We start from the raw sequence: 25,973 nt of genomic DNA, 5'->3' as shown, positions 1-25,973 counted from the left end.
TAGCCCCTGCTCACCCTGTGACCTTGGCAGTCACCTCACCTCTCTGAGTCCCATTTGCTTCAGTCATAAAATGGGGTCTTCATTCCTGGTCCTCTGGAAGGAGTCTGCCTGTGGAATGCCATTCTCAAACTGGAGTACATGGCCACTCTCAGACCTCTGGGCTGGGCTGGTGAATGTCAGACAACTGAGGGATGGGGGTTTCTTGCAGAATCTGAGCAAGGCAACCATGAGCCACTAGGAAGTGGACAGGATGCAGAACTAATTCTGTCAATGAGTCATGAATTAGCCTCTCAGCCTGCCTTGTAGCCACACCTGCTCTGGCTCACCTGTCACATGCGACTGGCTGCCTCTGGGAGCTGAGACTTAGCACCATGGCTACCCTTCCTGCAAGCTGGCCCTAAGTTGAGGCTTCCGTGGACTAGCCCTTCCTCCCCTCTAGGCCCAGGGTCAGTTGGCACCTCCCTTTTCTTAGAGCTTTGACTCCCTTGGTGAAAGGAGGCCAGTCCCTGCTGGTGCTCGGGGTAGGGACAGGCAGTAACTGCTGCCCTGCTGCCACCTCTCCCTGGGTGGCCAAACACCCAGATGGACACTGGGCACTGTGGCCATGGCTTCCTAAGCCCCAGAGTAGAGGTGGCAGGGGTCAGACAAAGTAAAGGCAGAAGCCCTGTAATCTGCTCGTGTGAGACGAGAGGGGCTGGGGGATGCAGCTAAGCAGCAGCAGTTTCCTTTCCTTATGAACTGCAGATCGCCCCAGCGGAAGGCCCAGACGTCAGCGAAAGGATGGTCATCATCACCGGACCGCCTGAGGCCCAGTTCAAGGTCAGTGCCAAGGGCTACCTGTGCCCTGCAGGCCATGGGCACAGGGCAGCCTGCTTGGAGGGCCCCTCAGAGGCTTGTTCAAGAAGGGCTCTTTGGAGACCTAACCTCTGTTTCCCTTCCTGCCACTTACTAGTCTCATTCTCACCCTGTCCCCCACCTCCAGGCTATTCCCTCTGCTTGGAGCCCTCCTTCTCTTCTTTCCCTTGGAAAAGTAGTTTGTCTGTCAGTGCCCAGTCCCAGTGTTGCCTGCTCTGGAATTTGCTGATCCCCCAGCCGTGGTTTTGAGGATGGATGTTTCAGACTCATTTAGTTGCGTCTGCCGTTCAGGCTGTGAGGGCATAAATGTGGGTGCAGAGGGAATTACCATGGTATGGTGGGTGCATTGGCTGTTACTGTTTTTGTTTTGATTTTGCCTCTTGTCTCCCCTAGGAAAATTGTAACTTAAGTTTTATAATAGTCAGAAACATTTATAAAACTATAATCCTTTTCATTAAATATATTTAGGAGCACACTCCCTCCAGGAGAACATGCCCTTGTCTTTCCTTTCCCCTTCTCCCCCCACAGGCATGCATCTCCTAAACTCTGAGGGTCCCCACAAGGCTTGCAACCAGGGCAGCTCATCCTAGGCTAACCCCCAAACCTGTCTCCAAAGCCCCCTTATCTCTGACTTCTCAGTAAGCTAAAGCAGTCCCACCAGGGCACATTTCTGTCCTATAACGTTTCCAGAGAGCCAAGGCAGCTCCAGTTAGGCTCTCCTGTTGCTTCCACCATCCTAAGCCCTTCCTTGTTTCACTGTTCCCAGCTTTAATAAAAGTACTTTCAAAAATCAAAAAATATAGCCCAGCCAGTGTGACTCAGGGGTTGAGCATCGACCTAGGATCCAGGAGATCAAGGTTCGATTCCCGGCCAGGGCACATGCCCAGGTTGCGGGCTCGATCCCCGGTAGGGGATGTGCAGGAGGCAGCCGATGAATGACTCTCTCTCATCATTGATGTTTCTGTCTCTCTCCCTCTTCCTTCCTTTTTCTGAAATCAATAAAGACATTTAAAAATAAATATATATTTAAAATTTGTCTGAGAATATAAAACTAACACATGTAGAACCTATTCAAGAGTAATAACCCTTCAACTCCTGAATAGATAAACAAAATGTATATCCATAAAAAAAAATATTTTCCAGCCATAAAAAGGAATGAAACTCTGATATGCTAAGAGAAGGAAGGCAGACACAAAAGGCCCTGTGTTAAATGGTTCCATTTATATGAAATGTTCAGAAAAGGTGATGGGGATAGGGAGGAATTGGGACTCACTGCTAATGGGTTTTTATTTGGGGGGAAGGGATGGCAATGTTCTGGATAGTAATGATGGTTATTGAATATACTAAAAAAAAATTGAAGTGTACTCTTTAAAATGGTGAATTTTAGGTAATATAAATTATATCTCAGTTTTTTAAAGCTTTTTGTGTTCTTTTTAAGAACAGTAACCTCTTGGCTACTAGTTAGACATTACAAAACAAGGTCAGGCTCATCAAATCCCATCACCTCCATCCTGTAATGACCGGGTCTGAACATATCATGGTGGGAAGACGTTAAGAATTCCCCAAACAAATTCACTGGAGCAAAAGTTTATAGGTGCTGGGGATGCAGAGGTGACCTATGGTTCTGCCCCCTCACCACCTCTCCCAGCCCAACATGTAGAAAGCTTCCCAGAGGTGGCGATTTTGTGCAGACCATGAAGACACGAGAGTGCTCTACATCCTTTGCACAGCGCGGTCATTGGAGGTGGTGGGAGCAGTGCCCGTCGGGCCTGTGCACGCTTCCCGGGGTCTGGCCTGAGTGAGCCTGGGGCTGGGTGTGCAGCAGCGGGCCTCACGAGTTCCTGCAGCATTGCTGCCGAAGCAGGCGGGCTGGCAGCTATGACTCATCAGCCATGTCGCTCTCCTAGGCTCAGGGGCGGATCTTTGGGAAACTGAAAGAAGAAAACTTCTTTAACCCCAAAGAGGAGGTGAAGCTGGAAGCCCACATCAGAGTGCCCTCTTCCACAGCTGGCCGGGTGATCGGCAAGGGTGGCAAAACCGTAAGTTTGCTCGGGGCTGGCTTCGTCTGTGGGGCTGATTCTCTGCTGGGCCTGACTTCCCTCAGACCCCCCCATTGGCTCTTCAAGACCCAAAATGTAATTAGCATCACTCAGAGCTGAGAGCCCCAAATCTATGGGGCTGCCCAGAGCCCAGTGTGTGTGCCCAGGACACCAGAGTCCTGTGCCCAGGAGTGCCACCTCTCAGTACATCTGGGGAGTGGCCTCCACCCCTTGAATACTCCTGCTCATTTATATCCACACACAGCAGCGGGAGACTAACAGGGAGCAGAGTCCCACCCCGAGCACACCTATTTGGCAGACCACCGTCTTCACTGAATGTCATGCGTCAGGCTGGCGGCGTCTGGTGTCCTACACTCTACTTTTCAAACTCTCCCGACAGATGCCCCCAGAGGCCCTCACTCTCCCTCCTACAGATTCCGTCTTCTGGTTATTTCCTAAACCTGGCCATCTGCTACCAGGAGGTAGTTTAGCAACAGGGTGGTGTGTGAGAAGAAAACTGTTTTTAACAAAATGATCAAGGTTTTTAACCTGGAGATGGCGATGATGCTGCAATGGAATTTGAAAAGCATCAGAGAATGAGCTCTGCAGCTTTAGAAATGATCCGTCCGTCAGACCCAGGTGTGTCTAGAACATGAGTTACCCACCTGGTGGGATATGACCCTAAGAAGTTTCAGGAGAGCCTGTGCTCACTGGCAGAGTAGCATTGTTAGGTGGCAGCAATTTAGGAGATCTCTGTGGTCCTGAGTGAGTGTGAGTGTGTGTGTGTGTGAGAGAGAGAGAGAGAGAGAGAGAGAGAGAATGTGTGTGTGTATATCTGCTGTTTTCTTTATATAAAAACGCTTAAAGGAATCAAAGCCAAGTTCTAGATAGAATGAGTTCCCTTTATGCAGAAGAGTGAAGTCCCATGGTACACATGTTGCCCTGCCCCCATACCCAGGAATGTGCTTAACATCCAAGGGCACACACTCTGAGCTTTAGGTATGCTGGTGTGTGTGGGCAAAGGAAAGCAGATAAGACCACAGGGGAGTAGAATCCTGAGTCCTTCAGTGTTCTCGTCATTTTAGAACCAGTCACTGAATTCTGTGCACAGTCCCCCACCTCCACCCCCATCCCCCTGGACTGTCAACTGTCCTCCCTACCTGTGGGCGCATGCTCAGCACTGTCACAGGGCCAGGGACCAGGGCGTAAACCCTCAGGAAGTGTAGTCCTGTGAGGCAGGTGAGGAGCACTGGAGTGAGGAAATGGGGTTTCGATAAGGCAAGACCCACATGGGCTGGAGGCTTCACAGGGAGATGGTCCTGAGCCCAGGAGAGGCAGAGGGGGAAAACAACCCAAGGGTAGGAACAGCATAAGCAAGATTCAGAGGTAAGAATGAAAATGAAGAGCAGGAAAGAAAGCAGAGCGTCATTAAAAAGCAAAGTTTACTTTGTTGGCTCAGGGTTGGTACCCAGGAGAGCTGTCCAGCAGCGATGTTCATCCCTGGGTTACTGGGGTCACAGTGAGCATGTGCACATTGATGGGAACCCCAGAAGAATTCAGCCCCAGAATCAGCTCCATGGACTCAGGAGTTGGACTTCCTTTCCCTGTCATTGAGCCTTCAGTGACCCAAACCAGCATGGCCGCATGTGACCAGGGGCAGGGTAGCCCAGGGGTTAGCTAGATTGAAGGTGAGCAGCTTCCAACCTCCTTGCCCTCTACCCCTCCCCTCCCACTTCCTCCTGAGCCTGCCTTTCTCCTTCACAGGTGAATGAACTGCAGAACTTAACCAGCGCAGAAGTCATCGTGCCTCGTGACCAAACGCCAGATGAAAATGAGGAAGTGATTGTCAGGATTATTGGGCATTTCTTTGCTAGCCAGGTACCTGTGCTGTGAGGGTCTGGTCTTTCTTGCCAGTCTCTTTTCAACTCTGTCTAAGCTACTGGTGGCCTGTCTGGTGGCCATAGCTCCTACACACACACACACCACCCCATCCCGCCCTGCAGATGGAACCTCCCCCTGGCTCTTCAGGCACCACCTGCAGGGCCTGGCAGGCTGTTCCATGTCTCCTCAGCATGGCTGTCCCCCAGGCATCCTAGAGAACTTTGAGGTAGGACTTTGGAGTCAAGCCAAGCACATTTCAAGCCCCTGAAATGCTCAAGTGCAAGATCTTGGCTCCCCTCACCCTCCTACCGAGGCCTCAGTCACAGCCTTCCTCTGCTAGGAGCCACATACCAAAGGGCCCACCCTAGGGTTTCCCAGCTGCACCCTGAGAACCAGCCTGGGTGCCAGAATCTCCACATTCAGGGTTAAATGCTCATCACAGGAGACCCTCCTCTCTTACCTCGCCATCTCACTACGACACCCCCCCTCAGGACACAGGGCCTCCACACAGCTTTCATTTGTTAGGGCCAGTGACTCAGCGTCATGTGGCCTAGTTCTTTTTGATGCTTTTTGTGGGTTGGGTGGGGGGATGGAGCAGTCTTGGCCCTTGTCATAAGCCGGCAGAGGCAGTCTAAGCTAGGCCTGCATCGAAGGTTTGTGAGCAGTCAGCGTGCTCTCCCGAGGCTGCGCCTGTGCCTGGAGACCTGACTGTCCAGGAGGGCACCTGCCAGTGCCGCTCCCCTCCCCCAGCTCCCCCAGCGCCCTGGGCTGTCTGAGCCGCCAGGCTTCTGCATGCAGTGTGCAAGGTCTCCCTGCAGGGGGAGCACTGGGGCGGGTTCACATGTTTTCTTCACTTGTTCAGGGTGGAGTGTCTAATCCAGTTTCTCACTCCTCCCTCATCTCCTTTACTGTCATCTTTCCTAGCAATCATACTGACTTCCTGGTAACTCCAAAAACGTGGGTGGCAGCACTGGAAGCGGAAGTGTCTTTGGGGGGGAGGGGGATGCTGTCTGATCTCTGCAAGGCCCCCTGGTCACTGGTTTCCTGCTTCTGCTTCCTGGCCTATCCAGCAATTAATTGGAAGTTTTGGGGGTTCTTATCCTTGACCCAGCAGCATTGGGGTTGGGGTGGGGGGAATCTGCCACTTTACTTCCAGGCAGAAAAGGCCCTGTGTTAAGGGCTTCAGTGGGCGGGTGACCCTTTGCTGAGCTTACCACCCCCTTTCCCCACCCCTCACCCCACCGCTCATCCTCAGAACTGGGTTCCTTTCTTCCCGTTCCCTCCTCTCCCCCGCTGCAGACTGCTCAGCGCAAGATCAGGGAAATTGTACAACAGGTGAAGCAGCAGGAGCAGAAATATCCTCAGGGAGTCGCCTCACAGCGCAGCAAGTGAGGCTCCCACAGGCACCAGCAAAACAACGGATGAATGTAGCCCTTCCAACACCTGACAGAATGAGACCAAACACAGCCAGCCGGATCGGGAGCAAACCAAAGACCATCCTGAGAAATGAGAAGTCTGCGGAGGTGCCAGGGACTCTGCAGAGGCCCCGAGAATCCTAGGGGCCGGGAGGGAGGCAGGAGGCCGGCGGTCAGCGCCCAGCTCCTGCCTCCCCAGGGCCTCTGCAGGCTGCCCAGCCACCCACTTCACCATCCACTCGGCTCTCTCCCTAACTCCCACCACGCTATCCCTTTTAGTTGAACTAACATAGGTGAATGTGTTCAAGGCAAAGCAAAATTCACACCCTGTTCTTTTTGTGGGAAATTTTCTCTGTACATGTGTGTACATATTAGAAGGGGAAAGATGTTAAGATATGTGGCCTGTGGGTTACACAGGGTGCCTGCAGCGTTAATATATTTTAGAAATAATATATCAAATAACTCAACTAACTCTCCAATTTTTAATCAAGTATTAATTTTTTTTTTTCTTTTTAAAGAGAAAGCAGGCTTTTCTAGACTTTAAAGAGTAAAGTCATATTCTTTGGGAGGTCTCATGGTTTAGTAAGGAGCTTCAAGGCCACCCACACAAAATTCACCCAGTGGGAAATCTCGTCAGAAGGACACTCGGCAGTTCTGGATCACCTGTGTATGTCAACAGAAGGGATACCGTCTGTGAAGAGGAGACTGTCTCTTCACCCCCGTCCAGCTCACACACCCATTTCTCTTTGCTTCACAGGTTTTGAACTGGTTTTTGCATACCGCTCTGTAATTCTGTCTCTCTCTGTTTCTCTCTGCCCGCCCTCCCTCCCTCCCTCCCTCCCATTCTCCATGCCCATTTTTTTTAACCCCCACACCCCCAGTCTCAGTCCCACTCTCTATGCACCCCCCCAGGCAAAGCAGTGCTCTGAGTATCACATCACACAAAAGGAACAAAAGCGAACACACAAACCAGCCTCAGCTTACACTTGGTTACTCAAAAGATCAAGAGTCAACGGTACTTGTCCTAGCTTTTCGGAAGAGGAAACAGGAACCCATCAAAGCAACCAAACAAAGAAAAACCCCTGCAAAGAAAGAATATATTTTGTCTTTTTACATTTTGGTGTATAAGCCATCCATTTTCAGCAAAATGATTTCTTTCTTTAAAAAAAAAAAAAGTGGAAGAAAATAGCAATTTACACGAGGTCGTTGGCCAAGGGCGTTAAATTTACAGATTTTTTTAACGAGAAAAACACACACAAAAAAGAAAGCTACCTCAGGTGTTTTTTTACCTCAGCACCTTGCTCTTGTGTTTCCCTTAGAGATTTTGTAAAACTGATAGTTGGAGCATTTTTTTATTTTTTTAATAAAAATGAGTTGGAAAAAAAAATACGATATCAACTGCCAGCCTGGAGAAGGTGACAGTCCAAGTGTGCGACAACCGCTCTGCGTCGTCTTCCGCTAGCCAGGAGCCTACATGGCCTTTTGGACAAACCTCGAAAACATTAAAAAAGAAAGATGACCAAGAAAAACAGAGAGAGAAAGTTGGAGATGTCCTGAATTTCACTAGGGTACGCGCCATTAGGGCTTTTGCGCTAAAGGATGGACATGTACTGGTTTATGTGAACAAGCCATTTTATCACCAGACTGCAATGCCAGTTTCCTCTACTGCAAACAGTGTTCTGTGACAAAAACAAAAACGAAAAAAAAAAAAGAAATATATCCAGCTAACAAGATCCTGGTGTCTTGGTGTCTTATTTCGATATGCGTCGCCTGCCCCAAGGTGTCTCCTCTGAGTTCCAGCTCTAGGGGACTTGGGGAAACTGGCAGCACATACCGTCAGGCCTGGGAGCTACCCTGAGCAGGCTTGGCTCCTCCTCGGAGGTCTCTGAGGGAAGCCGAGTGTGGTCCCCAGACCAGTAGCATCAGTATCTCCTGGGGACTTTTTAGAAATGCAGGTTCCCGGGGTCCACCTCGAATCAGATTCAGGAAGGGCGCCCAGCAGCCGGGTTCAGCGGGGCCTCCAGGTGACTCCCACTTGTGCTCAAGTTTGAGAAGCCCGGAACCAGAGGGGTGGATTGACTGTATCAAGCTGGTAGGACCAGCCCGTCTTTGATGAACTTCTCCCTGGCCAGGGAAAGTTTATCTGTGTGGGAGAAAGGGGAGGATGCTGTGCGGACCACTCAAGAGCAGTGACTTCACCCCTCCCAGAAACCCGGCTGAAAGTTACTCAGGGGACCTACAAAGGCTGGGCAAGAATGGTCCCGCTCCCTTGAGGAGCCTGCGTTCATACATCTGTGGGCTCGGCCCGAGCTGGCTGCTGAAAGTCCAGGCAATCTTAGGAATGAAGAGCTGATGCTTGACTGCCCGCAGTGGTCAGTCAGGCTTTGGGGGTGACCGTTCAAAGCACAGCAGGGACAGCTGGAGACAAACTGATCCGTTCCCCAGTAGCCACATTCCCCTTCTAACAAACTCTGAGGGGCTCCTCGCTCACTTAAAATGTGTTCCTTGTTTGTCCATCCATGCTCCTGGCTTTCTCATTTTCAATTTCTGTGATGCTGACTTTAAAGTGTTATGGTAGCTGTTCCTCTCACTGCAGCGGTTGGCATGAATATGAGCAGGGGCATACTGTCCCCCGTGTGGCCATTAGAAAGCCTAGTACCTATGGCTCCATCTCCTCCCGCTGCCCCCAGAAGGAGAAACAGGCCATAGGCTGACGGCCCGAGAGAAGACCTGGGGTTCCCAGCAACCAGGGTTATTACTGAAAACTGTTCCCCAGGTTGAGGTGTGCCTGTCAGAGGAACAGCTAGAAAAACAGCATATCCTTAAAGGAAGGGCTTGGTCATGAATCTGTCAAGATGTGGAGGAATCGGGGTGGGCGAGGAGACAGAAACCAAGAATGCACCCTCTTGGCTCTGCTGCTCGGGTTTCCTTCCTTGGCCTTTATTCCAGGTGGCAAACTGTGAGGTTTGACTCCAGCTCCTAAACTGCCCATTTCCAAAATACTTTTCCCTGCACATATGAGAGAGAGAGGCGAGGAAGAGCCAACAGGTGCCTGACTTGCTGTGGTACAAAGCACCCAGAAGCCGCCCTAAGGTTGCAACAGTGGAGGGGAAGCCACATGGTGAGGCGGAAGACGGGACGAGGCCAGCCGGCCTTGTTCCTAAGCAAGGATGTTCTCACAACCCATTTTCTGAGACCCCAGGTGCTGAATTATTTAGCACTTGGGTTCAGGGCAGCACAGCATGAGACCATCCTTTACAGGACAGATCCTATCCCATCCCACCTAAGAACGACTTCCTGTGTGCCTTGTTTACCACATGTGGACTTGCGACAAATCCCAGACTTTTTCTGTCTTGACATGATATCCTGACATCCCAGAAAGTCCTAAATGAGCATGATTTTATGCAAAATAAAAGGACAGTTGTTAAATAGAGACTTTGGTCAATAACAGGTTTTGAAACCCATTAGCCTACAAGACTCAAATAGCCCCTCCCTGCTCCCTTGGAATGAACCCCTTTGGAACCCATGACCCATAGTGGTTGGCAGTGTGCTGACATCTCACTGAACATGGTGAGGAAGCCTGAGCACCCCTTCATCCTAGTTAATTCCCCCCAGCTCTGCCTCAAGTAGTTTCCTCCAACACGGAGCTCTGGAAGGGAAGGATGACAGGCCGGCTGCAGATGAGAGGATTCCAGCGCGGAGGGGGAACTTAGAAAAAGGAGACTCGACAGAGGTTTGGGGGTTTCAACACAGAAAAAGGAAATGACCAGCCATAGATAGAAAGAGGGTGTCTTGACAGGACGGGGCGCGGGTGGGAGAAAACACTGGGCTTCTCGGGGAAGCGGGGAACACTCATAACCTGGCTTCAGTGTGGGATCTGGATGAATCCTATTGAAGCCCGTGACTGAGCAGACAGATGTGGTAAGGACTTGAGTATAAAAAGCACTTGGCCTGGTCATTCCCACGTCCCTGGGGAAGGAAGCAGGCAGCGGAGGCGTCCCCCTGGTCATTGTGAAAGAAGCCCGCGCTGTAGGTATTTGGAGACTCGCCTAAATTGTACGTGCATCCAAATCTCTCGTCTTCGAGCCTGATGGAGATCTCTGTGGCCTGCTACCGCGAATGCCTAACGACACTCCCCGCGAATTCCCAATGTTTCCTGTCAACTTTCGCTGCTGCCTTTTTCCTCTCAGCATTCCCCTTACGGCGCTGATGAATTACAATGTAAGACTCATTCTACATACAGGTTAATTTTCTGTTCTAGCTCACATCAGCCACATACAGTCACGTTCTAGAAGCCATGAGTGTTCATAGCTCTCAGAAACAGCTGGTATCAAGACAAAACCTCATAGGACAAAATTACCTTCCAGCTTAACCTCGGCGCTCCCTGTATTCCCTTGTGAAAGCAGTGACTTGGCCATGGACGTGAGGCACTTTGTTCCCACTAGTGAGTTCCAGGGCACTGCCTCCAATCTCTCAGGCCTGGCTGACAGACAAGAACATTCCCATTCGCCTCCAGTAACCTCTAGCGATCAGGGCAACCAAAGGCAATTCGTACATTTTATTTGGATCCTGTATGAGTTTCCTGAGATCGCTGTGACTACCACAAGTTTGGTAAATTAAAACAAAAGAAATTTGTTCTCTTACAGTTCTGGAGCCCGAAGTCCAAAATCAAGATGTCAGCTGGGCCAGGTTGCCCCCAAAGGCTCTTCCAACTTTGGTGGCTCCACGCTTTCTTGGCTTATGGTAGCAATACCCCAGTCCCTGCTCCCTTGGCCTCAGTGCCTCCTCTTTTAGTAAAACTAACAAAAAAAAACTCTCCAAATACAAGTTTATAAAGTAACAGAGCCTGTCCAGACAACCATTATTAACAGTGGGTGTTCTTTTCCAGATTTTGTTTTAGATATATATAAATTGATTCCAACCCCCCTCCCCCCCAAAATGGGTATAGAATATAAACAGTGCCTAGGCCCATTTTATTATTTCCTCTTCTGTCTCAAAACCCCTCTGCCTTTCTCTTATAAGGCATGTGATTGTACTTAGGGCCCAGCCAATAACCCGGGATAAATTCCTCAAGATCTTTAACTTTATCACATCATTTGCCATAGAAAGTAATATTCAGTGTGGTGGTTGTGAGGGGGAGGTGGAAGAGGGCATAGGGGGTTAAATGTTGATGGGGGAAAAGTAAAATTAAAAAAAATAATATTCACAGGTTCCAGGGGTTAATATGGACTTAACATTCTTGGAGGCCACTATATATCCAGATTAGACTATAATAAAATATTTTTGAAACAATCAGGGAAATTTGAGTATGAAAGGAGTATTATTAGATGATATTACCAAATTCTTATTTTGTTAGTTGGTGAAAATGATATAGGCCTTTTTTAAAGTTAGGGAGACATTTTTAAGTATTTAGGTAGAATGACATGTCAAGGTTTTGCTTTAAAATACTCCAGAGCCTCTAGACCCCTCTGAATAAAAGGTGAATCAAGAGGAGCCACATTTACTAACTGCTGAAGGAGGGTGATGATTGGATATGTCTTATAAAATGTAAATCAATTATTATTTGTAATCTCTTGATTACAAATCTCTTGATTGCAAATAATCATCCTGTGCCAGAAGTAAGTCCAAGTATCAATGGGTGACTTTTTCTGATTTTTTTTTTGCTATACATTAACTCAGAAATTTTAATTCTAAGAATTTATAAGAGAATAACCCACATTTGTCCAGGATGGTATGTCCAACAATAGTGGATTAAATTAATCATGTTCTAGTCATACACTGGAACACTGTGCTTCAATTAAAATGTCTATTTATTGACTTGACAGTATGGTCAAGATAAATTAAGTAGAAAGGGGTTATATAGCCATATGTATCATATCAGCCCATTTGTTAACAAAAATATATACATGCACAAGCATACACAACGCATACACACATATGAAGGAGTATATATCAAAGACCAGGATTTATACCAAAATGTTAATACTAAGAGTTATTAACTGGGTGGTGAGTTTGCAAAATTCTTTTTCTTTACCTTTTAGCAGTATTTTTTTCCCCCCACTATAAACACCTATTACAGATACAATTTTTAAAAATGTAAGTGGGAACCACAGACTTTACGATCACCATATGATCTTAAGGAGGCAGTACATGTTTTGGGGTGGGCCAGGGGAGGATGCTTCCCCAGTGTATATTTGAAGCACGTGCTTCCAAGAACTCTGTTGCTTCTCCTGACACTTTCCAAAGTGTTTCCATACAATAGTTCCACAGCTGTCACAGAGAAGGGCTCAATGTCCAAGTTTTCAGAAATGCTAGATTGAGACGCTAAGTCATTGTTTGCCCTGCATCACATGGTACACACATTCACTGGGCCACAGAAGTCTTTGTTTTACATGCTACATGGAGGTAATAGGACTTTCACTTAACATATTTTAGGAAATGCCAAGAACAAGGACTGTTTATACGACTTACTTCCTCTGAGCTTCTGGCCTGTTTCCTGAATTGATTCATCTCAAAACAGCCCCTTATTTATCACATTTTTGTAGTCTCAAGCTTTATAGTTTCAAACATAATTTGCATCTTGCTGTCAGTTCATTGAGAGCAGTGTTTTTCAAACTGTGGATTTCCACCCACCAATGGGTTTAGAAATCAATCTGGTGGTCACAATGCACATTTTTAAAAAATACCAAAATAAAATTCAGAGGGTAATAAGTAATGTTTTTGTAAAAACTTTTGTGTCCACATATAATCACATGGCATGCATGTGTGTATTGGTTACAATATGAAGTACATTTATTACTGAGTTGCAATAAAAAGTTTGAAAACCACTGAATTAAAGATAAACTTACTGGTAAATATATAAAAACACCTATTTCAAACACCCAAATCCCTTCCTTATATATATTAGGTAAATATAAAGAAAAAAATTATCAAAGCAATACAGCCAGCTAGATCCCCAACTTACAAACAAGTACCACAAATTTGTTTAAATACTGGGTCCTTAGAGTTTTTCCTCAAAGAAACTACCATAAAGAAATTAGATTCTCAACTAGTTCACAAAAGCCAATTTAAATAATGTAGCTGAAATACAGTACTAAGGTTATTACTTAAATTTCTCTACCTTGTTTAATTGTATCAGAAGTTCAATGCATCTCCAAGGACACATTCTCCCCACACCCACACCTTGGTCCCAGCACCAAGCAACTCCTCACACTGCAGGCAAACATCCCCCATTTCACAGGGCATCCCTCAAGCTGTGCTTCCCAGTTCAGAAGAAGAGATCAGCCCAGCCCGGCATGGCTCAGCGGTTGACAATCGACCTAGGATCCAGGAGACCACAGTTGATTCTGGCTCGATCCCCAATTGGGGGTGTGCAGGAGGCAGCCAATCAATGACGACTCTCTCATCATTGATGTTTCTCCCTCTCCCCCTCTCCCTTAAATCAACAAAAACATATTTTTTAAAAAAGTGATCAGAAGTCTAACAGCCCTAGGTAACTGAGGTAGGACATGGGGCTCTCCAGAACATTTTCCACACGCCCCATCTGTTTCCCTCCCACCCACATCCCCACTCTGGTACAAGGTCAAGCATGAGAAAGACATTTGCTCACCAACAGTTTTGAGTGTGTGTGTTTTCATTTTAATCAATCTTTAGGAGAGACTGCCTACTTAAAAAAGTCACTCCAGCTTTTTTCAGACCCCCAAACTACTATAATAAAAAATATATATATCATCTCACTGACTTAAATGTTGCTAATTTCAATATTGACATATAATGTTGATAAAATCAAGTTATTTTTATCACCAGACTGCTTTTCTCATAAACTGTTTAGATATAAAATTTCTGTTACAAGTTTTCTCTGCACCAAGAGAGACATGTCAGTGCCTAGAAAAGCGTGGTCTATAGTATATTAAGTTCAGGGAGTCAGGGTAAAGTAGAATGCCCCTCTAACTTACCTCTGCGCTTATCAATTTCATTCTGTCCCAGGAAACAGCTGCTCTACGAAGCCCCTCAGATGCTTATCATGTAACACAAACACATTAATCCCCAGCCTCCTCCATATGGGCAGAATACAAACTGCCACCCCAGACAGCGCTGACCCCACGTGGAACAAATGTTAACCAAGGGACTTCGTTTTTAGGTGAAACCTACTAGCGCCAAGTGGGAGCCAGGTTTTTAGTATAATGCTCCCCAGTAAATCTCTTGGGCCGAGCCAGCTGACTGATCCCGGTGCTCACTGCCCTACCCAGCAGCCTCAGGGAAGGAACAGAGGCTGTAGGAAGGGCTCTCCGCAGGCCGAGCGCGGAGAGGCAGCACAGCTGGCTCATTCTTTAATCACCACCCGAGCACACGTCCTCTGGTTTGGCCATCACGCAGGCGCAGCAGTGTCAGTCCACATCACATGTCCCAGGTCCCACGCCAAGACTTTTACGTGTCTCAGGGAAAACTGGCTGCGAGAGCACACCTCTGCAACCAGCAACCTGGGGCCCTCCAGGTGGCAGACATGTTGATTCACAGCTAGCACAAGCCCAGTCTTTCCGGTTTTATCGCCGCCCTGTGCACCAGGACAAGTGTGGGAGTTTAGTAGGGAAAGGGTTAGAAATCATTTCAGCATATACTTTTCAGGTTCTGCCAGGCAACCTTTTATTACATCGGAAAAGCAACACTAGGCACTAGATCTTGCAAAATATGTTCTGACCAACTCTAAACTTTCTGAAATTAAAAATGCGTAACCACTGTAAAGTTTTTAATGAACAAAAAAGTTGAATACAAACTTTCATATGCAAAATAGATTATTGTATAACTGGTAACCTCAGAGCCAAGTACTAAATTTTCTTCCACAAATTTCAGTAGGGGTGGAATGGGGGGGAGGGTGTGTAAATCCTAATGAATACAAAACGTAATTTCAGCTTTCTATATATATATAAAAAAAAAACTTTGAGGAAAAATAGCTTTAAATTGAATCGTATCTTTTGAAATAAACAGCTGAGGCCAGCCCTTACAATTCTGAGGTTTATACTCAACCAGATCTGGGACGAAAATGAAGATTTAGGGCTTAGTTACTTCAAATCCAGTTTCAAGAGTAGCAGTCACCTCATTTCCAGAAAGGAAAGTCTCTTTAGATGACCATGACACTCTTATGAAGATGCCTGGGTAGCCAAAGTTCCTCGGCCACAGTTCCACTTTTCCACACCATGCCAATGCCGGAGTGTCAGGCTTCCTCCGACAGGCAATCGGAGCCCTAACCCCAGCGCTTCTCCTGGCATTTTCAAGCCTCAAAAAAATAGACCTCCAGCTTCAAGTGGGCAGTTCCCGCTCTAGCGTTAGAGATGTTAATTAACACTTCCTTCCTCCCCCACTGATTTCCCTCCCTCCACATCAGCAGGGAGTGGCAGCTTGATTAACATTCTTTTCAGAAATAAATAGTTCAAACAAGTAATTCAAAGTTAACTCTAAAAGGGCAGCACAAAACAGCCACTGCCCGTTACGTCTGCAGATGAGTGAGCGAACAAATACACGTGACAAACACGGAAAACAACAACTCATAGAATAAATCCTGCATTTTCCACATTCACAGGGGAAAAAATCTTTTAAAAAAGTATTAATTAGCGTTTGTTCCTATGTGGGTTGAACAGTCCAGGGCTCTGGGCAGGCACAGTCTTACAAACAGGGTTGCAAGCAGCCCTCCGCATACCAAGTCAGGACACTGGGTGCAGGGCCTTCATGCATGTCTGACAGCTCAGTGCCTGTGAGAGAGCAGGTGATGCAGGGACTTTTTAACCCACAGTGCATGAGGTATATGAAAACGTTCGTCCATGAAAGAATCACCAGCAGCTAAGGGACTGGGCAGGGCATTCTCACAGCAACTGCTGATGAAGGATTTCCCACACCATCTTCTTCCGGAAGAGAGGCATCTGGTGCTGCAAAGAATCCACCAAACACACGTGCATTATATTCACTGCCACAATGCCAACAACTTTTAGGTACAATCATGTAAATAAATAGGATGCCAATATCCTTTAGGTAAGCCTGACTTTTTTACATCATGGTACAGACTTGTGAAGCCATAAAAAAGGTTTATAATGTTTATTATTATATGTATCATTAGTATTTTTACATGTTAAGGAAAATCAAAGCAGGATGCAGAATTAGAGTCCAAAAACCTTGTAACAAAAACCCGTGTACCGAAACTGGGAATATCCAAGTGGTGGCACAATAGACAGCTTTTCTACTTATATACAGTCTCAAAACATTCTCAAATTAACATATTCTGCTTTTCATACGAGAAAACCGCGAACTCTATAAAAGCAAAGAAAAAACCCACAAATTTCTTTCTGCTCTACCAAATGTTGCACATTGCTAATGATGTTTAAATAGCAACTTCTCCACTTCCAATCTCATGTCATTAGGTTCAAAACAAATAACTGCTTGTTACTTAGAAGCATCATCAAAGGACATTCTTCACTTAATGTTATTCGGCTTTAACTGATTAATCACTACATGGGGCAATCTTCAAAGCAGCAACATACAAGGTAAATCCAAAATTACCTGTAACTCAACTAGTCCTCTTTTTGAGGAAATCAGAGGTCTTTACCCTTGAGGTACTCCTGGTGTCTCATTATAAATAGCTGGATTACCACTTTACTACAAACTAGTGATTCCCCACCTGGAGGAACTAAAAAGTCTTAATACATGGATTTGTACATTTTAAATAGCTCAAAACATGTTGTAAAAAACTGTACATTTACTCTTAGTGAAATGCTGAAACTAATAAGTGCCTTTATCTCAGACTGGAATTGTATTAATTCAGCATCAGAGCCCTGGTTACTTCATGTTGCCCCAAAGCTTGGAATGGGGTTATCAGTCCTACTATTCAATAAGTAGTTTGGGAGACAACATCTGCCAAAATGAGGTCTGTTTAAGAAAAGTATTTTTAAAGGGGGTTATCCTCAGTTGTAAAAAGGTTGAGAATCTACTATTACAAACACAAGTTCTCAAAGGGTTTCCAACATATTTTAATTTTCACTCAAATGCAGAGCTATGGAGAACTAATAACCAGAACAGAAGGGAAAGCAGTACTCATAATTACATCTTAGACCCGTGGCTTAGGTTCTCACGAGGCCTGACTTCCCCTTGCTGTTACATATTCTGACATGCCTCCCTTGGCTAAAAATATAAGTAATACCCAGAAACCAGTGAACACTGGAGCTGAAAGACAGCAAACTGGCCCAATAGTCATGAAGACTAGGATACACCTGAGAGCAGATACAGTGACAAACCCTCATACTAGCCAGAGTAGGGCACAGCCAAGGTTTACAGCAGTGACAGTAGCACAGCTACCACCATTAGGACCTTAAAGTGCGCCGGGCACTGGTAACCCGCTCTAAGTCTCTCCTCTAGTAACACGTAAGTGGATGAGGAAGGGTCTTCACTCACCTGAGTAAATGTGATAGGTTTGTCCCTAGACATATAATCTGCATATTTACAAGTAAACATTCCACAATCACTCCCATTCAACTGTTGAGGAATCTCCTAAAATTATAAAAAAAGAAGGGAAGAAAAGATAAAATTTCATCAAATACAAACTTCTTTGACTTTCTCTAAATACTACTGTGGGTAAACAATATAAAGTTAAATATTAAGTATGTATTACACACACAGATGCATACACACAGAGACACACACAAACCACACACAGACACACACACAATCAGTATTTATGTAGTATTAAAAATCCTAACCATGACATGGAGGACGTGACCCCATGGAAAATATTTTTCTGAAGGAAAGAGAAAAGGAAAGAGAGTTCCATGTCTCACACAAAGAAACCAATTGAAAGGTTTATTACCAGGGAATGGAATTCTAGTCAGAATTATTTCAGAAACATTTCTAAATTCTAAAAAGGACTAAGTGTGGCTCAATCAGAAATATGCTTACAAGACAACTAACCTACTTCAATACTGCAGAGTTTAACTGTTCTTCCCTAGCCCGAAAAATACTACTGCTTTGGACCCCCATGGCTGCAAGCAGGGGAGAGATAAAAGCATCTTCATAGGCTTTAACCAATTAGGAAATCTTGCCTTGATTGCTCAGTTCTGTCCTGAGGCAAAGTGAGGTGATAAGCTCACACATTTCCCCGGCCCAGCTGCAATAATCTGGGCCAGTCCCTTACACACTTTGGCTCTCTGTTATAATGAGCGCAAGGTAATAAGAGTAAGAGAATCTAATCCTAACTGCTGGAAAACATACTAGACGACAGCTCAATTTTTAGTCAAAGAAATACAGACGATTACTGTGTAAAAAGATCGTTTAAACATGCACACCACGCAAACATATGGTAGGTACTTCTCACGTTTCTCCCAAGCCCGGCATCTCTTAAAGACTGGAGAGAACTATAAACGCCAATATACAATAAAGAGAACTTGTTTTATTACATTTCCCAGAACACGGTATTCATCCTAACGGACGCTTCTTGTATCTGTGCTCTCCTCAGGAAATTTTAAAGCTTACCTTTCTAATTATTCAACTTAGAAACAAAAATGCTTTTGGCCAGGTAAACACGGGTTAGGGCTAACACTGGATTCGCACAGCATACTTTAAAAGAAGCCATCAGGACTCAAAGATGGACGTACTTTTCAGCCCTGAATGAGACTCAAATCGGCACGATGCAAAGCCCCTTCATAAACAGCATACATGGCTCTTGAGGACCCACGCATGGGACCCTTAAGAGCTAAATACAAAACAATCCCAGATAAGTTTTGAACAAAAACTTCAAATTTTCACTAGGGCCAACTGAGAAAAGTAGCTGACCTGAATTTATTGAGGTTTTTCTTTTTTTTCTCCATTTTTTTTTGAGAGACATGCTAGCATATAGATAACATTTACAATTTAGGCAAGATAAGGCTAAGAAGCAAACATCTGGGTTACAAGATTGAGAAGTAGATCATTCTTAAGATGTACATGCACTTCAGGAGAATGCATGCCTAGGAATGTATATGAGGGGAGGGAGGAAGGAGCTCAAGTCTAAGTAACATGCCTCTGACAGCAAGTGCAGCAGAGTATCTGAAATACTGATGCTCATCACTTACGTGGGGCTTCATGCTGTAGTGCGTCCACTCTAAAAGACTCAGGTCAACATTTCTTTTGGTCTTACTTTCATCCTGTAAATACTGACTAAAAAACAACAAAGAAAGAATGTATTGATGAACCCCTGTGAAGACAACATTTTAATTACAAAGGACTTTATGGTATTTGTATCCGTATTAAAATTATCTTAGTATCCCTACTAAAATTAAAAACAGGAACCTACATATCTTCCAGTAAACAGCAGAGGTTCAAAACAGACTTGTCTTATGGATTTGCTTCCTCACCATGAAATTCATGTCATCACTTTACATAGCTATGCTTTAAGGGCAGGTTTCTAGCAATTATTATTTGAAATAGTTGCCTACAAACCATATGATTTAATTTAAAAATTACCTCTGGGTTATAAGAGATGAACCCAATCATCATGGAAAGCACAGAACATGAGCAGGTTTAACAATTCAGAGGTATAATACTCCCCAGCTAGTAGCACTTTAGAACATTCAGAATAATGTATCAATCCCAAAGAAATCTAATTCAAATCACAGGATTCTAAAATATATTTTACATCATAACACATGACAAACTTACTTTCAATGATGCTATTAAACAAGACTTCAGAGTTAAAATCAGATATTCAGTTATTTTTAAACAAAAAGATGGATTCAAGTCAAGTCCCGAACAACTGGGAAGATAGCCTTGACTATACACTGGACTTCCAGGATTAGATAGAAGACAGATCACCTAACAAGGTAACAGTGAAGATTTTTAGCCTTTACTTACAGGAGAATCTCACAGATCCTGTTGCCCTTTTGTCCCATAGAATCCAGATATTTAAGACACTTTTTTCGTAGGTCTATCACCTATAATGGAAAAAAGTTAACATCCAGAAACAATCGTAACAGGACAGAATTTTATTTCTAAAAAAAAAAAAAAAAAAGCATCTCTTAAAAAAAAAATCAATACATGTACCAACTAAGACACGCTTTATAAACATAACAGATATGAGCTTCATTTCTATAAAATTATATATACTTCTATTCCTTCAGAAACACTTAGAAACTCAATCCCAATCCCCAAAACATTAATGGTCCTCTGAGTAATGAGATTTCTTTTTTGCTTTTTTCTTTATACCTCTACTTTTCTACAACTAACCTGTACCATCTTGTAAACAAAACTAATAAATGACCCATGTGTACTAAAACTTTCTTGTTAAAAATGAAAGCTACTCAGCTATAGCAACTCTCTTCTATCTTTCCAAGTTGTTCAACTCAAGAACTAAGAAGGGACACTGGACAGAAAAGGGTAGCCTTCGTTACTTAAGAAAATGGTCATTATCCAAACTCCAACAATTAACCCTCTGGACTCACCACCAAGCTCCAATGTACCTTCCGATGAATAGGTACCAGAATTAGTTCCTGTTCAAAGAGATTGACCCCTTTGGTCCATCTTTTCACTGCTTGGTAACCCCCAGACTTTAATTTGGGATAGAAGAAAGTACTGAATGCATGGAGTACTGGATAGCCTTGCTTTTTATTTCTTTCCACCAGAAGATTCATGTAAAAATTAATGACCTGTAACATCAAGAGAGTAAACATTGGAACATGGCAAGTACATTATCAAAACTAAGTTTCTAACCTAACTAAATTAGGATTCATTAGATCGTAAGAAGCCTGGTGAAGGGAAGGTACCAGAGAAGGGGATAAAAGAACTCTCTGTGGCAGAATATGAAAAATAAAAATAATCAGTACAAAATGGGAGGCATTAAGAAGGAATGAAATTGTACTTTTGAGGCATATTAGTAAGAGTCAAGGGAAGGAAATCAAGGAGGAAGTCTGCAATCATGAAAAGGTATGTAACTGTATCACACAAAGAATATGCAGAAATATTAACTGGAAGTAAATTTTACTATATATAAATTATACCTCAATTTAAAAATATTAGCTGGGCCCGGCCAGGCGTGGCTCAGCGGTTGAGCATCAACCTAGGATTCAGGAGATCGGGGTTTGGTTCCCGGTCAGGGCACATGCCCGGGTTGCGGGCTAGGCAGCCGATCAATGACTCTCTCATCACTGATGTTTCTATCTCTCTCTCTCTTCCCCTCCTTTCCTCTCTCTGAAATCAATAAAGATATGTTTAAAAAAATAATAATAAAATATTAGCTGGAAGGAAATATACCAAAAACATTAATATTTTATTAATTTTTTAGTGGTGGTGCTTTTAAACAATATTCTTCTTTCATTTTCTGTATTTTCTAAATTTTATGTAATAAACATATTACACTTATGTGAAACAAAACATACTAGTTTTACAAGAATGTGTTTATATGTCACTAGTTATGGGGAGAGCAGGAGGGCAGGCAAAGAAAGAAAATGCAGGAACTGAGCAGTTGGGTAAAGGACCACCAAACTGGAAAATTAGAAAGAACGAAAAACTAGCTTTAGCTAAATATGTAAGGATATAAGATGACAATTAGACAGTTTTACAGTTATCACTCAAATGAAATAAAGAAAAAGATACAGAGTATAAAGTGATCAATATACCCCTTTATTTTAAAACAGCTCCTATACGACTTCATCTAAAATAAAATATTTGCTGCTTTCTTCCATTCATCAGCTGCACCCAGGGTTTATGAAAATGTCACTGGAGTCTAGTGAATGAAGTGGTAGATGAAATGAAGCACAGATGCAGAAGAGGAAACAATGCTAATTAAAGCAATCAGAATTAACCATCTTTCTAAGACTCAAGATCTGTTTGTTTTAGATAAAACTAAAAGCTGCTTTACCAACCCCTTATAATTGAGTAAATATCACTTTGGTTATGGATAGTAAATAGTCAAGCATAACGATATTAAGAGGAAGGGGGAACAGGGGACCACAACTTACTTCATCATTGAGCCAGTGAAAGTTCCTCAAGGTCTGGATATCTCCTCGAGTGATTCGCAATTTGAAAGCACTACTTAGGACCTCATCCTGTGGGCCATGGCCTAGGGCGTTACTGATTTCCTTTTCCATGTCCTGAATGAGAAAGTTCAGAGGTTGCTACTTTAATATAAAGCCACTATCAGATACTGAAAGCCTGAGACTGAAAAAAGCCAATTTCACCTCTGTATCACCTGACCCTTGAGAAAAATATACTATCAAAGGCCTACTAAATTAAAATATGAAAAGATTTAAACTTATATAACAGTCTTATTAATGGTCATAAAAAACGCTGGTTGAGCCTGGCTGGTGTGGCTTAGCAACTGAGCATTGACCTATGGTCCAGGAGATCGAGGTTCGATTCCTGGTCAGGCACATGCCTGGGTTGCAGGCTCAATCCCCAGTGTGGGGCGTGCAGGAGGCAGCCGATCAATGACTCTCATCATTGATGTTTCTATCTTTCTCTCCCCCCCTTTCCTCTCTCTGAAATCAATAAAGATATACATATGTATATATTTTTTAAAATGCTAGATGAATTATTAGCTTCTGAAAATAATAATTTGGTAATATTTACATTTCAGGTATAGTCTCAATTACCCCACTTCCATTTACTGAGCACTGTGGGCCAAACATGGTACCAGATGCTTGAAGCACATCATTAATCCCTGCTTGTGGGGGAAAAATCAGCATTCTATAGAAAAGGTAAAGCTCAGAGCCTTCAGGTTACATGCTGGAAGTCACAAATTATTAAAAAGCAGAGCCATGATTTGAACCCAGGATTGTCTAACTTACTAGCCTTTGCTCCTTTCACAAAACTTCCTTATTTCCCTCCTAAACTTTTATTTAAATACATCAAAGTAATAAAATCAAGACACCTAAGAGACCATACTATTCATCTTGGACACAAGGAGAGTAAGCAAACAGGCAGAAACTGGAAAACTAGGCAGCAGTCTAACAAGAGAGTCCTTAATGAATAGATGGCTTCAGCTAAAGAATTATGCAGATAAATACATAGTGAAGCTACAAGACTAAATCTATAAACCCAATAAAAATTATTTTTAATAATTCTTTGTTAATACTGCTTCCCCACTGCACACAATTCTATAATTTTATGGCTCTCTCTCTCCACCTGCATGCCCAATATATAGTAAGTGCTCATAGGACTACCACCTACTAAGACAACAATGAAGAAGGAGCCAAGATATGGGCTTACCTTTAAAATGAGAATTTTTAACTACCTTCATTTCCTTGTTGTCTATAAGTTTTTACTATTTTCAAATGCAATAATCAACAAAAGGACAATTTTAGTAAACCATAATCACTTAAAACTGCAATGAACTCATTCCTCATGCTAAACCCATTCTATGTAACCCAAAATATTTGAAGGTTAGAGAAAGACTCTACAAAGAATCCGTTATATTCCAAGACATGTGACAGTTATGTCGACCCACATTTGTTAAACATTAATCTGATCCCTTAGGCCACTCCCACAGGTCACTAACCATCCATGTAGCCAGTGATAGAATAGCCCTTACACCTGATTTCCTCATACATTTATCCCTAGCCTGGAGAAACTCTTCAAAATAGTTACTCAAGTCTTAAATAAATCAGGTTATCCAAAACCATGTCCCTTATTCTGATCAACACAAGAAACAATACCTCTGTAAGTTCAAGAAGATCATCCATTCTTTTCTCCCGCTCTTTGCCTGAGCAATTTTTTTCTTTTGTCTCAAGTATTGACACTTTCCTCCTGAATAAGCCATTGCTTCCACTGCCCAGGCAGAGTCGGGCTGACACTTCTTCAGACAGGTCAGGTTCCAGTTGGTGTCCTCTTCTCTGATCAAAAAAGTAAAAAAGTTTCTATATTCTATTGACTTGTTTAATACTTGTACATATAAACATACATAACACATGAAATATAAAACAGTGACATTTCCTCGAAAGAACAGAGAATTAGCAAATCCTCAAATGAGTAGATTTAGCTTATGTTCCTGCAAGTGGGGACAAAAAGTGGAAGATGTAAGGCTCATAGGACACCTCGATTACAAAACCATGAAACACAGCACTCATTATTTTCCCTGAAGGCAAACAAGAAAAGTATTTTCAGTTCTCTTATCTGAATTAAAAATAATTTACTTAAATATATATAGCCCAGCCAGGCATGGCTCAGCAGTTGAGCGTTAACCTAGGATCCAGGAGATCAGGGTTCAATTCCCGGTCAGGGCACATACCCGGGTTACAGGCTGCAGCTGATCAATGACTCTCTCATCATTGATGTTTCTATCTCTCTCTCCCCCTCTCTCTTCCTCTCTCTGAAATCAATAAAGATATATTTAAAAAAATACATATATATATATGTAAAATTTTATATATATATATAAAAAAAAGTATTAGCCCGGCCGGGCGTGGCTCAGCAGTTGAGCATAGACCTAGGATTCAGGAGATTGTGGTTCGATTCCTGGTCAGGGCACATGCCCAGGTTGTGGGCTCGATCCCCAGTCAGGGGCCTGCAGGAGGTGGCCGATCAATGACTCTCTCATCATTGATGTTTCTATCTCTCTCTCTCTCCCTTCCTCTCTCTGAAATCAATAAAGACATATTAAAAAATAAATAAATAAATAAATAAATAAATAAATAAATAAATAAATAAATAAATAAATAAAGTATTAAATCAGCAAAATATACAACCCATAATCCCATCACTCAGAATAAACCACCGCTATCCTGATATTATGCAAACTTGTTCTATTTCATCTTTTTTTAAAAAGTAATTATAAATTATAGAAAAATGCACAAAAGATTAATGTATCACTTAATTTTTACAAAATTAACACCCATGTAACCACGATTCCTGTCAACAAGTAGAATTCTGCCAGCATCCCAGAAACTCTGGTGAGATGTTTCCTTATCATGACACTATGTACATTTAATACTGAATTTAATCTGTATTCAAACTATTTTAAAATTAGTGAATTTATTTAGAAATAGAGCTTTGGACTAGAACCACACTCTCAACACACCTAGCCAGTCCTCTTCACTCTAGCTAACTGCCAGGTATACCAGTCCTAGGAAACCAGTGGCTGCTGGCCCTTCCCGCAGCCGCAGGCAGCAAAGCCTTCAGGTATAGCAGGGACAGAAGGAGAATGCAGTCTTCAAATTATTACCACCCCCACCACCCCATCCATCCTCTCCCAGGCTTAATACTTCCCTTCTTTCAGCTTTTGTTCCATGGTGGTAAATGATACTTAAACACAAAGGGTTTCACTCTGAATTACTGAAAATGGGGAAATTAGAGAAGGTAATGTTCTAAGACTTAGGACTTAAGATCATGGCTTAAGACTATGACTTAGCCTTAAGACTAATTCTTATGAAGAGATCTAATGAGAGAAGAGAAATTTGATCAAACTGATACTGTACTTAACACAAAGCAGTCCCCTACACTTTGGTATTTGTATGTATCTAAAACGTGAAATAATCTCAAATTTCAAGTTTACATTTAATTTAATGTGTTTCTTTTGGATATGGAGTGTTTGCCATTATTATTAAAAATGTTGGTATTGCAATGGAGATCACTGGAACACTTCTTATTCTGATACTTATATAGGAAAAGTCTAACTAAGCATACGATTGGTACTATTTTCAAGTAAATCTAAAATCTTGACTCTGAAAATAAAGTCCTGAGCATATATCTCTCCTAGAGATGTATGGTTTTAAAAATTCTCTAAAAGAAGCCGGGGCTCAGATGGAGGCAAATTGGTCTTTCTCACAAAGGTGGCTAT

General features: G+C 43.3%; 2 protein-coding genes across 9 annotated transcripts in view; one reads left to right on the top strand and one right to left on the bottom strand.

Moving 5' to 3' along the window:
- The window catches only part of IGF2BP2 (insulin like growth factor 2 mRNA binding protein 2), a 128,654-nt gene extending 121,278 nt beyond the window's left edge, over positions 1 to 7,376 (top strand). For 5 of the 7 annotated variants that reach the window (XM_081139245.1, XM_081139247.1, XM_081139246.1 and 2 more), the window contains 4 exons: positions 745 to 819; positions 2,763 to 2,894; positions 4,659 to 4,772; positions 6,075 to 7,376. In XM_081139245.1, coding sequence (XP_080995371.1) covers positions 745 to 819; positions 2,763 to 2,894; positions 4,659 to 4,772; positions 6,075 to 6,167 — 414 coding nt within the window. In that variant the 3' untranslated portion in view covers positions 6,168 to 7,376. Of the gene's footprint in view, positions 1 to 744; positions 820 to 982; positions 1,770 to 2,762; positions 2,895 to 3,294; positions 3,534 to 4,658; positions 4,773 to 6,074 lie in introns of those variants that run through there. The other 2 variants (XR_013998951.1, XM_081139248.1) reach the window with 2 other exon arrangements.
- Positions 7,377 to 14,812: 7,436 nt separating this feature from the next.
- Positions 14,813 to 25,973, bottom strand: part of SENP2 (SUMO specific peptidase 2) — a 29,525-nt gene continuing 18,364 nt past the window's right edge. For both annotated transcript variants that reach the window (XM_081138389.1, XM_081138390.1), the window contains exons 11-17: positions 23,854 to 24,030; positions 22,159 to 22,290; positions 20,644 to 20,847; positions 20,057 to 20,136; positions 19,279 to 19,363; positions 17,627 to 17,722; positions 14,813 to 16,110 (exon numbers count right to left, since the gene is read on the bottom strand). In XM_081138389.1, coding sequence (XP_080994515.1) covers positions 16,048 to 16,110; positions 17,627 to 17,722; positions 19,279 to 19,363; positions 20,057 to 20,136; positions 20,644 to 20,847; positions 22,159 to 22,290; positions 23,854 to 24,030 — 837 coding nt within the window. In that variant the 3' untranslated portion in view covers positions 14,813 to 16,047. The remainder of the gene's footprint in view (positions 16,111 to 17,626; positions 17,723 to 19,278; positions 19,364 to 20,056; positions 20,137 to 20,643; positions 20,848 to 22,158; positions 22,291 to 23,853; positions 24,031 to 25,973) is intronic.

This window comes from Miniopterus schreibersii, assembly GCF_964146895.1.
Source record: "Miniopterus schreibersii genome assembly, chromosome: 5".
Taxonomy (NCBI): Eukaryota; Metazoa; Chordata; class Mammalia; order Chiroptera; family Miniopteridae; genus Miniopterus; species Miniopterus schreibersii.
The sequence above is the reverse complement of the archived record's forward strand: the minus strand, read 5'-3'. Positions and strand labels throughout refer to the sequence as shown.